This window comes from Taeniopygia guttata, chromosome 3, assembly GCF_048771995.1.
Source record: "Taeniopygia guttata chromosome 3, bTaeGut7.mat, whole genome shotgun sequence".
In the NCBI taxonomy this organism is placed as follows: Eukaryota; Metazoa; Chordata; class Aves; order Passeriformes; family Estrildidae; genus Taeniopygia; species Taeniopygia guttata.
This window is the reverse complement of record NC_133027.1, coordinates 101097070-101110867: the sequence shown is the minus strand read 5'-3', so window position 1 is coordinate 101110867 and position 13798 is coordinate 101097070. Positions and strand designations below refer to the sequence as shown.

General features: G+C 37.5%; 1 protein-coding gene across 10 annotated transcripts in view; it reads left to right on the top strand.

The window, feature by feature from the left end:
* The window catches only part of MTA3 (metastasis associated 1 family member 3), a 230054-nt gene that overhangs the window by 110118 nt on the left and 106138 nt on the right, over positions 1–13798 (top strand). For all 10 annotated transcript variants that reach the window (XM_072927512.1, XM_072927516.1, XM_072927515.1 and 7 more), the window contains one exon: positions 6216–6342. In XM_072927512.1, coding sequence (XP_072783613.1) covers positions 6216–6342 — 127 coding nt within the window. The remainder of the gene's footprint in view (positions 1–6215; positions 6343–13798) is intronic.

Below are 13798 nucleotides of genomic sequence, written 5' to 3'. Positions count from 1 at the left end.
CTGGATAATCCCTTAGAGGCCACATGTATATCCATGCTATCCAGCAGGAATTAAAAGCAGACCTGTTCCCTGTAAGTGATCACTTCTTTTTTTCCTACCTGCAAAATTGCTCGGATTCATGCTTTAGATAGCAATATGCTATTTACATGACTTGTAATGCATACAAACAGTTCTTTGGATTTCTTAGCCTATCTGAAAGTAACAGCAAATATCAAATTGATGTTAGACATTCTAAGTCATCTGAACATTGCAACAGACGTGGTATAAGTACAGCTAATTAATTCAGTTTTGGGATATGCTTCCTCACTCAAATTGAAAGTGTAACCATGCATGGTTTAGCTCACAAAGTTGATTACACTGCCTTACTACAGCTTTAGGGGATTAAATATCACGACTAAGTACAATGAAACGTGGCAAGAAGCCTCATGCAGATGAGCAAATTGGCCAACTGCTAACCTAAGAAAGCTCTTCATTCACGGTCTGAATAAAGCTTTCAGATGGTTAGACTTACTGTTTTTCTTTTATATGAAATTTGGCAGTGATTAGATTTACTCTCTCTCCCCCAAAGTCTATATTTATAATTGTTACTGCTGTAGCATCTAACTACCAAATGTGCATTTGAAGTTTTTGCCACAATCATCTAAGCTTAAAGAGACTTAGCACAGCCACATTTCCTTTATGTGTGTGGTAAGCTTACTGCCCTTCAGCATTCCCAGCTTTTTATCTGTAGGTTTGAAAATATGTTGTTGATACCTGCAATGTACATATTTTTTAAGCTGAGTGTTGAAGAAAAAGGTATACAGGAAAGGAAGAAAGTTTGGAAAGTTTTCTGAAAGTGAGACTTTCTTTGAACATGAAATTCTGATCTCATACTGATCTAATACAACTTTGCAAGTATTTTAACGAGCAGTGAAATGGTTGTAACTCCACAAATGTTGGTGGTGGTGATTTGAAGGCTGGCATAAGCCAGATGCAGCTAAGCTGAGGTATGGTTTCAAGCAATTAAGGTAGGAAGTTAATGCACTGTATCTTTGGGCACTATGCTCTTTTCATCCAGCATTGCTCTGTGTTGAAAGGAGTCCTTGTGTTTTCCCATTATGTCTTCCCAGTCTCCTATTTCTGCTTTTTTCCTCTTTCTCTTTTTCTTTATTTTTTGTTTTCTTTGTAGCAGGCCAAGCAATGGGAATTGACCGGGATTAAGGGACAACTAGGTGAATAAAAAACTAATTGCATAGGCTGAGTAAGAGCGTGGTGGTTAAGTGTCCACACTGTGTGTGGAGTCTCGTGGGAATCTCCATGGGGACCTGTCTTTAGCAGGACATGTGGAGCAGGCAATGTGGTGCACTCTTACCATGTTTGCAGGTGACACAAGAATGAAGGGGGTGACCAGGTGATGGCTTGAGGGAGGGGCTGGTATTCAGGGATTCCTAGAAAGCAGGAGAAGTGCTATGTCAAGAACATGAAGATGTTCAAATGCCCAGTCTTGCACCTGGGAGGGAAGAGCTCCTGGCAGGAGCATAAGCTGAGAACAGGGGGGCTTGGGGGGACAGCTCTTCAGGAAAGGCCCAGAGGCTGCCCACAAACAACTCCCTGACAAGGAAGGGAGTTGGGCAAGAGCATCCTGGGCTGTATGGCCAGGCACGTAGCCAGTAGATCAAGGCAAGAGATTATCCTCCCTGATTATTCAGAACCCATTGCATTACATGGAATCATATTGCATCCAGTTTTTAGGTTCCTGATAAAAGGAAAGATGCTGATAAATTGGAATGCATTCATCAAAAACCATCATGATGGGAACTTGCCTTTCTAGGAGAGTCAGCTGGAATTACCTTTCTCAATATGGAGAACAGATGGACTCCCAGTGCCTGTGGGGGTTATAGACCAGAAGATGGAGTTGAACTCTCAGCAGTGACTAAATTGAAATGAAAGTGATTCAGATTATATAGATGGAGAAGTTTTTCTCCATTACTGGGGGATGGAGAAGTTATGTGTTCGTCTTCAGAGATTTTCAATTACTGAGTACCAGGGACTTGACCTCACAGTGGAGCCTATTTTGAAGTATAATTTTTGCAAGGGACCTCCTGAGGCCTCTTCCAGCCTGAATGACTCTGTTTCAATTGTTTTTGGTTGAATTTCTAGATTCCAACTCTAGCTGGAAAGAATATTGCCAGCATTTTGGTGGCAATAGAGGGAGAACTTTCTTCTTTTAATACTGAAGATTTACTTCTCTCTGAAGATAGTCTTCAATGTTTAAACTAATCTCTCCTACTCTGTTGCAGTACACAAGGGGAGCACATGGGGGGTTATTTTGATATAGTTAAGGGAGAGTAGTATGTCCAAGGAATTGATTTCATTTTGTTAGCTGCTGATTAACTATACAGTTGTTGGAGCTGCATTTAAACCTTTAAATGTCGTTCAGGACTTTTAAAAATTATTTTTAAACAATTTTTTATTAAATAGGAGTATTGTATTTCCAGAGACTTGCCCTCAGATTATTTTCATTTTAGTTGCAGAAGCAAGCAATTATTCTTCATAGCAAGCTTGACTCATTGCATAAAACAGAGATATTGTACACTAAGTTTAGGTGGCACAGCCAGTTTTCTCTTCTTCTCAGGCTCTGTAACACCACCATTTTCTAATGGCAAATTCCACAAATTAAATGGAAGAGGGAAAAAAGAATGTGCATCATATTTAAAAGTGGTGATGCATATGTAAAATGAGTGAGGGTTACAGTTTCTTTCCAGTATCCATTGCTTAGCTGAGTCAGTTAAGTCTCATTTATATCATATGGGAAAGTTGCAGTGCTGTCCCTGAAAGTATCACCAGATCCCTCTGATTTTCAGGATCACAGTATTTATTTACCACAGATGATTAGAAAGCCTACATATAATAAATAGTCCACAAGTTTTAAAAGCTCACTGGTGATGTCTGCTTTTTCTCACTAGCATTTTTCCTTTAAATAATGAAATATTTCTTGTAAACTGGGAAAAGTGCTACAAGACAGCATTATCTTAAATTTTGCCCAAGGCCTAAAGGGGTGTGTAATTTTCAAAATGTGATTATATGTATGTATGAGGTACTCATCTTTGGAGTCATACCTATTAATTTTAAATTGATTTTTTTTGTCTCTTTAGTCATGGAACAATGAGGTCTGTGTATGTCATCACCATATTGCTGCATAAGAATATTTGCTCACTCTGAGCTATTGCTTTTCTTCCCTTCCTGAGTGCTGAAATGTGCTTAGCTTGGTGCTACTTTATGATTTCCTGTAGGTACCTTTGGTTTCACTCCTTTTGGTAGAAATAATCTCTCCTTGAATGGCAAATGAAATTCACATGTGCTGTAAATCAAGTCAAAGATGTGAGGAAATCTCTAAAAGTTCTGCAAAATTGTTACCACTTTCCTTCTAATGGGTATTAAGGCTAGGTAATTGCAAAAACCTGCTTCAAAATCAGCTCTGGAGGTTGTTCAGATGCAGAATTCTTTGTGTTGCCATCAACCAAGCTTAGCTTCCTCCCTTCTTTTTGCTATCCAGTTTCCTTCCCTAGTACAGCTTTGTATGATTGCTGGGACAAATTATTACTTGTTTGACTAAATCCTACTGTTAACATTGGTTTTATATTTTATTGCTGAAGCAGGAAATGGTAACATTTTCCCAATAGGAAATTGTATTGAGTGGATGGAACTGTTCTGTGTCTGGCAATGGTTTGTTCTACTTATTGCCCATCTTGTCAGACCATCCTGTGTAAAACATCTACTTTATTTCTAAAAATACAACAGAAAAAATTACCTTGTTTCATGTTTAGAGTGTTTTAAGAGGTGGGTCTAAGAGATATTTGATTTCAGCTCCTGGCTCTTGGATCAACATTTTCATGTCTTATGTAAGATGAGTGAAATAAATTTGTTTAAAGTTGGTGGGTTTTCTTCTTAATTTTTTAAATTTAAATTCTTAATTGAGGAAGATATTGACATGAGCATAGATGTCTAAAGCCATTTTAAACTCTGGAATATCATCTCTGGCTTCCTGCAACAACTTTAAAATGGCCAATATTGTTCTGTGTTTTGTGCCTTATCTGCAGTCAGATGTTTTTTATATGTTGACAAAACTTCTGTTTGGATGCTTAAGTTACTTAGGAAAGAAGCCCCAAACCCAAGGTAACTAGAAGAAATATTAGTGTTTGAATCTGACAATCAAAATGTAGCTTGTAGTGGTCACTTACTGTAATAAACAGTTGTAGAAATTAATTGCTGGAAACATTGGTATGGTATAACCCCAACTAGCAAAAACCACCACACAGCTGTTGACTCACTACCCCAGGTGGGATGGGGGAGCGAATTGGAATTAACAAACAAAGCAAAGAAAGGAATTAATTCACTGCTTCCCATGGGCAGGGAGGTGTTCATCCATCCCCAGGACAGCCAGGGTCTGTTACACACCACAGTGACTTGGGAAGGCAAAACATCATCACTGCAAATGTCCCCACTTCCCTCTTCTGTCCTTCAGCTTTATATGCTGATCATGATGCCATGTCCTGGTTGTGTCCCCTCCCAGCTCCTTGTGCCTCCCCAGCCTCCTCGTTGATGGGGTGTTATGAGGAGCAGCAATGGCCTTGGCTTTGGGCAAGCTCTGCTCAGCAATAACAAAAACATCCCTGTGTTATCAATGCTGTTCCCAGCACAAATCCAAAACACAGCCCTATCCTATCCAAAACTAGCACAAACATAAACCTTTTAACATTAATTTCTTTTTTTAAATTAACTATTTGCCTAATTAAAAAATGCTTCACTTTGATGTAGATTTCTTTTAAGATTTATTTATTGTCAGTATTATACATGCTAAAATAATTCTGAATAGAGTTATAGTTTGACTTGAACCTGTACACACGTCTGGTGAGGCTGTGGGTTCTCGGGTGAGATGGGTGAAATTCTTATTTTCATTTTTGTTTTCATACTCTCTTTCTCCACAAAACATGCCAAAATAGGGAAGGGGATGGGGGTGTCTACAGCAAGACCAAAAGTGGAATTGGGTTTAAGAAGTTGGTTATATCAGGGTATGTTGTTATATCACTTTTGTGAAAAGAGCTATTAGAAGTGGAATGAACTACACACAGGCATAATTTAAAAAAGTAGTAGTGTTGCATTTGGAGAGAACTGTGGTTGCTATGAGGATGCAGGCAGGCTTCAATTTGAAATAGTCTTTGTAGGTTGGTTGTAAAAATGGTTATTATTAGTAGAGCTGGTGAGGTCCTCTGTTGTAGGTAGTTACATGAAATACTATCTCATGCTGAGGTTCTGTTGTTGAGTTTCTGAGAAACATTTTGTAAACTACACTTGGTTCCGCAGATGATGGATAATTTACCAGGTACAGAGTTGCCAAATCTTAAGTTTTTAAAGGGTCTGTATTTTTGCATCCATTATTCAGAGAGACTTTTTGCCCTTTTTGGAAAGCTAGAGGAAGTACAGATTCAAGTTTCACGTGTCCCAAGGATCCTAGAAGAAGAATTAGAAGTTCAGCCCTCAAGATCCCAGTCCCAGGATAGCTCTTTTGGAGAGCCTACCATTGTGTGACATGTTAGCAAGCACTGGGAACATTGCCCTTCAATTCTATATAAGACTCTTTCTAATCTGCTTTTATTTCTTTCTGTCTTGCTTGAAATAGAAACAACTTTAAATCTTATTTAAATATGCAAATTCACTGCATTTGTTGTCAGTATTGAAGAAGGTGGAAGACACTAGATTTTTTTCAGTTTTCTTAGACTGATTTTGCAGTCTTGGACTTCAATTATGCTTAGTAAATTTCAATTCATAGGAAGTGTGCTTTTTCCAGGACTTCTGTAAAAGTTTTAGTAGTAGTAATATTGGCAAGAGAAAGAAAGTCAAACCCAAGACTGGTCACCAAGCAAAATAAAAAAGCAGAGGAATGAAGATGAAAAAAGAATGAGTAATGTTGACAGGATTGTTCTTAAAGTGTGTGAAAGACATCAATGCGTAGTACAGAGAAGAGGAGCATAATTTTTTTAAAGGGTTGAAGTAGAAGTGTATAATTCAAAATACTTAACATTCTGTCAAGTTACATAAACTGTAGTCTTGTTAAACTCATCTTTTCTTTGAAATACTAAAGGAGGTTGCTAAGGGGTGGGGGGATGTCAAATGAAATGGCTGCAATGATGTTATGCAACACAGTTAATTTCGACCTACGCTCTGCTTCTCTGCAGAAGAAGTTGAAGAAGAGTCTGAAACTACAATTGAGGTTGATTTGACTGATAAACAGAAACATCAGTTGAAGCACAGAGAGCTTTTCCTTTCTCGCCAGTATGAGTCCCTACCAGCAACGCATATCAGGTAAGGAGGAGTAAATACAATTTATCTGTGTGTTCCGCTGGGTGGATTGCCTTCCAGTAGCCCAGCTATTGGACTGCTTCAGCCTTGCAAAAGGCATTGATCTTAGCTGAGTTGGGCCAGGATGTCCCATGAACTGCTTTGGAAGCACCTTTGGTTTTGTCCTTCTGTTACTTGATGTTTGAACCTTAGAAGGGACAAGAGTCTCAGAGCTCTTGCTTGCCAATTGATTTTCAGTTGATAATTTGGTGGAAAGTCAGTCTGTTACCACTTTGGAAGAGCTAATTTTTTTTAGTTATTCTGCTGACCAGAGGAAGCTTGACCATTTTGTCTGGCTTGGAAAACAGCAGATGGGTTTGGAAAGGAGGCCGTGACTCATCGGTCAGATCTGCAGTTTAGGGCTGCATGCATGTAAAATTAAAATTACCCCAACTTCACTAAATCTGAAGAAGTTATGACTGAGTTTGGCTAAATGTTCCATAAACATTTCAAATATTGTTTTAAATTGCCTTTAATGCTAATGTAGGAAGAGGCTTGATAAAGCTCAAAAAGTGTTTGTTGACTTCTTTCTGTAAGTGATGTAGGTGCTCATGTCATCTTCTACTTAGCAATCAGGAAAACTTTTTTTTGTGTTGGAATGAGGGGATGATGAATCTAGAAATGGAAAAGAAGTAGCACAGTGATGGGGGAAGTCTAATTTAGTGTGAAACAATTCATTCTTACATCGCATTCTTAAGCAGCTTTCATTTTCTTATTGTATCTAGCTGTCCCCAGCTATTTCAGACCATAAGTGTCTAGAAGCTGCCAAAAAAAAGGAGAAGCACATTGTATGTGTATATTTATTTTCTCTCTTATTGGCCAATGACATAATCAGGGAATATTCTGTGTTGGAAGGGACCCCACAAACATCACTGAGTCCAGCTCCTGGCCCTGCACAGCACCTTCTCCAAGAATCACACCATGTGCCCAAGAGCATTTTCCAAACACTTCTTGAACTCTGTCAGGCTTGGTGCTGTGAGCACTTCCCTGGGAAGCCTGTCTCATTTCCCAGCCACCTTCTGGGTAAAAAACCTTTGTCTAATATCCAACCTTAACCTCTCTTGCCACAATTCAGGCCATTCCTTTGTGTTCTGTCACTGAGCACCACAGAGATGAGAGGTTACTTATCTCTCTTGCTGACAACACAAAAACTGGAAATTGGAAATATTGTATTGATTTCTTGTTTTTTATTCAGCTACTTGTTCTGACTTTGAGAAAGTCATTTAACTGTCAGTTTTCTGCTGCTCCAACTATAGCATGGAGATAATAATCCTGTGCAGTTTCTTTTACTTTGACATTTAGATATTGAAATAAGGTATTCTCCTTGCAGAGGGAAGATTACATAGCAGAGGTATTGTAAATGTCTTCTCACCTTACAATTCTCACCTCAGCAAATACAATAGAGGTTCTCCAGTACATAGTTCACAAAGAAGGCAGAAAAACACGTGAATTCATAGTACATGCCACACAGCACAGCAGGCAAAAGCAGAGTGATGACTTGCATCTACTTTTCAGAACAGATGAACGTTGTAGGACTGTGCTGTCACGTGTTACTAAGACCTTTAGCAGACAATTTCTGGAACAAGCTTGATGTTTCAACATTTTAAAACTGTTTTAAAAAGAAACAAGAAGGCAAATACGCTATAAGGTATTCCTTACTTAGGTTTTTAACTTACTAGTATTCACATTCTGTGATTTTCAGTAGTTTCCTTAAGTTTTATTAATTAGCTTGTCCTCTAAAGAGGATAGAAATTTTGAGAAGGTGGCACTCCTCTAACTTTCTTCCATTAGTACTCCAGAATACTCAAGGATGCAGATATCACAGCTTCTCTGGGTGTCTGTTTTGGTGTTTGATGTCTGTTGTGGTGATTTTTTTTTTCCCTGTCATCTGTCTGGGATTTTACTTATTGGAACTTTGTCTACTACCTTGTGCCCTATCACTGCATCTCTGAAAGGAGCCTGGTGCCATCTTAGTTATCTATCTTTTCATTAGCTAATTGAACAAAGCAGTAGAATTTCTCCCTTTAGTTGTCATACCTTAAGAGTGAACAAATCCATTTTAATATCATCTGCAGACATGTTGAAAGTGTATTTTTTGCCTGGGTCAGTAATTGGGGAATACCCCCAGTAACCAGCTGCCTGCTGGACTTTGTATCACTCACCACAGCCTTTCCAGTCTGGTGGTTTTTTTCCAAGATTATTGTCTACTTGTCTGGTCTGTGTCTTTATGTTTTCCAATCTGCTTGAAGGACCCTGGAGCACTTCAGGCCTTGCTGAAGTCAGGTGCAATGATGTTCTCTGCTGTCACTGGTCTGCCAAATCAGTTACCTCCATATAGAAAGCTAGGGGATATTTGTGCAATAAAAGGCAGGGTAGCTCTATGATGTGGACCTTTGCTCTAAGCACCTGCAGTTTTAGCCCTTAGGAAAAATTGGATTTACAGGAGTAAATGGTACAATGGCATAGAGTGGAGACTGGAGGTTGGAAATCGGCTCTCTCCAGAGTAAGAACAAAAACTCAACTCCTCTGGAAGGAAGAGGAGAAAGTTCAAGTTGATTTTAAGAGGATGGAGGAGGTTTTTGACAACCACAGATCTTGACCTTTTCCTGACATCCTCAGGCAAGAAAAGTATCTAACTGCCTTTTTTGTTGAAATTGAAGAGTAAAAAAATTTCGCCTAGCATGGGTTGTAGGTTTTGCTTATAAGATTTTTCTGCTTTTATCTTTCTTCTTTTTTTTAAATTTTACCCTCTTTAAGTTTTTCAAACTGAATGGTAGAGGAAATTACACCTCTTTCCCTCCAAAGAAACCCCTATCACTAAGGTTACTTTTGTTCTAGTTGACAATTCCAAATACAGTGATGTCTCATTTATACACCTGTTGCTGTTACTTCGTAGTTGAAGCTCCAGAGTAATACCATGCAGTAATTTTAGTACATTAGATTTCTTTGATGTGCATGTCTGATTCTGGAGCTTTTTGGTCTGCAACTCTGGGTTTTGAATAATTCTGATATAATCTGTTTGCTCTTGTATTAGTGAAATACAGTTTCATTCCTCATTCTGATGATTTTGGTTTTTTATATATGCATTATATGTAACTGTTTTGATATGTAATTTGTTTTGTTTGAAATGCTGGGATTTTTTTAGACTTCATCTTGTCTCCCCTTTAAATTAGATGTCACTATGCCATTTCAGTAGTTTTAGGGAGCAGCAACAGTTTTGGCATAAAAACCATAAAAATCTGGAGAGCCAGATTTAGAAAATAATTAGCAGTGGGTAGTGTAGTAATTAAATGTGGCAATAGTGCCTTGTGGACAGAGTTCTTGCAGTGGGATGTGTTTCAGAAGGTGGAATTACCTAGCTTGTTCTGGAGTCATGGTGTGTGGCACAGAACAAGCTCATCTATCGGTCTGGAGATCAAAGACAAGGTTTGTTACCTTCCTACCTACTTGTCAAGTTACAAGTGAAATTGTTGCCTCCCCTGTCTGCTCAAATGTGTGCAGTCAGTAAAACCCCTCCAGTGGATTATCTCCTTCCTTCCTAATCCTGGCATGATGCAGATGCAGTTTTGCCAGGCTCTGTAATCCCACATGTCCTTGTCAGGGTTGTCCTGCCCGCTGGGCTCCCTGAGCCACTCTCCTTCATTAATGTCACACAGGGAGTGCCCCCAGGGTTGGTGCAGGCGGCTCCTGTGAGTGGTGTCACCCCAGAGAGGGGCTGAGTTGAGCCAGTGCTGCTTACTTGGGCACTCAGAGGTTTGAGCATTACCAAATGCAGCATTTTGGAAAGGCATGAAAAGTTATGGGGGGAAGAATGGTCAAAGGTGTCAGAAAGTTGAAATTATCTGCCAGTGTTGCAAAATTCACCATAAAACTTAGCATGTGGTAAAAGTGGGTTCTTGTATAAAAATCTGCAAATGGTTATCTTGTTGGAGATGCATTGGGTTGTTTAACTTCTGATTTGGGCTTTAGCTTTATTTTTCATTCTTAAGCTCTCAAGTGTTAATAGGTATTAAACATATTTAGATTGATGTAAAAGATGCATTAATGTCTAAGTTCATTTGTAATTGCTCTAAAGTTAAATATTTCTTATGAATTGTGTAGAACAATTTATTTACATATCAAGGTTCATTTTACCATTTCAATATCTTTGCTTATTTCTTGTTTGCTTACTTGGTGTTTCAGTCTTGAGGTTGGGGGGTTTTTATGTAAGATGATGATTATATTTGAAGTGTTTGGAAAGTATACATAAGCTGAGCATTCACAGATATCATAATAAAAGCAGGTGTGAATCTTTTGGGTTGCTTTATTCAGCAATAAAAACTTCCACACCCTTCAGGGAAAAAAAAAATTCCTTTTCTTGAATTTTATTTTACATATGTAGGATATCTGTACATTATACAGATGTTTGTCGTGATGTAGTTTGTTCAAATAACTGTAGTAAATTTGCACCCTAATCTTTAATGGGGAGCGTTTATTCAATCTGCCATTAGATAAACTAAGTTTTTATGTTTTTTAGAAGATTCTATTTGTTGGTTGACATAAACAGCAAATTCAGGTTTTCTATGCACCTATGGAAGAAAAACTTTGAGCATTGATTCTGAAATATTCTTACAAATACCCTTTATTTTAAAAACTGATAAAAGGCAACACCAAGAAAAGAACTCTCAAAACTATCTTAGGATGGTCATGGCTTGCTTTATTACTACTGTTCCAGCACAGAAAGGACTTCACAAGCCTTTTAAAAATTGTGATTGCATGAGATAGTTTTATTAAAAGCTGATTAATATGGCTGGGGTGAATGTGAGTAATTTTGAACAATGCCTGTGCATATGTGATGTTAAAGAGCATCCAAAGAGTCAGATATTGAGAAGAGTTCTTCAATTTTTATTAAGCAATTTGTACCCTCTGCATATTGTACTTAAACTTTTAAAGTATCAGCCTATAAGGATCTCATTCTCTTTTGACTTTATTCTGATCATTAATGGAATTCAGAAGACAGCATTTTTTTTCCTGTTTGGTGTTTTGTTCATTTTTAGTTGTTTTTGATGATGGTGTTTTTTTGGTGGTTTTAATTTTAGTTTTTAAATGTTACCCTTGCTTTTAGGTAGACTAAAGAAACTTTGGTATCACTTTGTCGACAGAAGAAAAAGTAACTTAAAAATGTGCAGTTTATAGGAGCATGTCATGCTTACAAACTGTAACTGTGTGGTGCTCTTTAGATGTGTTATAAATGACTCAGTTGTTTGAAGTATCAATATTAGTGAGTCCTGATGAGATCATGAAGAAGAAAGAACAGCATAAAAGAAAGTTGTGCAATAAAACTAAGGTGTAGAGAAATACTTTTTGTTTTGAATGTGGGCTTCCTTCACTCAAAGCACAACTAATGGTCTGAAGCTCAAGACAGATACAGCAGGTCATTTTATAGTGTTACTTCTCAAGACAGGACCTTTAGAATTTAGTGGCACTACCTTGGGATTTCCAGTTTTGGCATTCCTGGCAAACTAGAACTTTCTACATACAGAGTGTGTGAGTATGTGTACAAATTTTAGCTACTTTTTAAAAGCTTACCATGATCCTTATAAGCCTGATTATTTTCTGGCATAAATCAGACTGGATAAGGAGTGAATTTTCTTTGCATAGGCATGTGCTTACTTAATCATCTGGATTGTTAAGCAAGGTATTCTTCCCTTCTGGACTGAGTTTATTTTGTTCCAAAAAAGGAATTTTTGAAGCATGTCTGACTGTTTTGGTTTTTTTTTTTTCTTCTTTTCCAATAGAGTTCAAGTTTTTCTTACTTGAATTAAAATGGTAATTCAGGACAGAATCTTGCTTTAGTGTGTGGTCAGTAGTCACTATTTGTAACAGGGTTAGAAAAGGTGTATTTATCAGTGGAAAACTGTCACTTGAATATCTGTAAATCAGTACACATTTCCCTGTACTGACATAATTACAAAGTAGGAGCCTTTCATAGGGTGCAAAACTTTTACTTTCAGTTGATTGGGGTGATATGTGTTGCTTCTGAGCTGGGCAACTTGTAATGGACTTGATGATCTTAAAGGTGTTTTGCAACCTAAATAGTTTAATGAATGCATGGAAAATCATTCATAACCAGCTTCCTGTGGTTTTGTTCAGTTCATGTGCATCACTGCTGCTGTGCTAAAAGGCAACAATTAATTTACTTTTTAGCTTGAATTAATCCCTAGAGAAAAAAATATCAATGACTTGAGTTTGCAACAATGCAGTTTCCAGTTTACAGAAAGTACATCTACAGTTATGCTTGTTTTGAGATATCAATATATATATAGTTTTATTGTGACCACATTGAGAAAATATTTACCTTTTAATTATTTTTAAATCCATGGAGACTGTTTGTAAATCTCACCAATTTAGAGTGGAAAAAATTAGCACTCCAGCTCTAATTAAAATTAAAACTCTGAAGTTTTTACTAAGAGCAGTATCAAAATTCTGGGCCATCCCAGAATATATCCATCATATATGGATATATGATCAATGCACATGTTTAGATGCCAGGTATTTACTAGTTCATTTAGATGTGCAGAAATTAGTTTGCTGTGCATTCTGTGTTTGATTTTATTTGATCAAGTGTATGCTATGAGATAATACCAAGTTTATTGATTTATCTTTTGGCCACAGATACACAATCTTGTACTCTTTAGAAGGTTGTTATTATTTTGTCAGGGGCACAGATCCTAGTAGTAGTCACCTATCAAATATTTTTTGTTTGTTGCTTCGGTTTTCTTTCTCATGTTTGAGATGGGTCTGTAAATAAACAGAGACAAACTTGAGCTAATTAATTATGAATCAATACAATGCAGATTTTTTTTTGTCAATTCTTGATATTGATTGAATATTTTGAAAGTCAGATTGTAGTTATGGCTCTATTATAGGTTTAAATCACTATGATGATTTTTTTTTTTTTTTTTTTACTGTTATGCAATAGTTCCCCAGTTAATCTCTTTGCAGTCTTGAGAACCTGAAATTTGCTATAAAGACATTGGTATGTGTCTGTCAGCATCATTCTGTGCCCCTTAAATTGTACTGCAAAGTAAAATACACAAGTACTCTTAGTACTGGCTTGCTGTGACTGGGGAATCCATTTCATATAATTAGTAGAAGCTCTTTGGACTCTGAAGTTCCCACTCTGTGGCTCAGTGATCATCACTGCAGTGTAGACTGCTTGTAAGGGGTCAAGACTTGGCTCAAAGTGGGTGTTTGGTTGGAGATTTCAAAACACTTTCTCATTTAAGACAGATAGGGAAAAAGGTGGTGTTATTTCAGGTAGCTCTCTCTTCCTTTTGCTCAATATCTGTATCTTTTCACCCCACTTTTCTCCCTTTATACTGGATGTGTGAAAGATTGCTCTGGAGTTCTACTCCTGCACCTGCTTCTTTTTATCCCT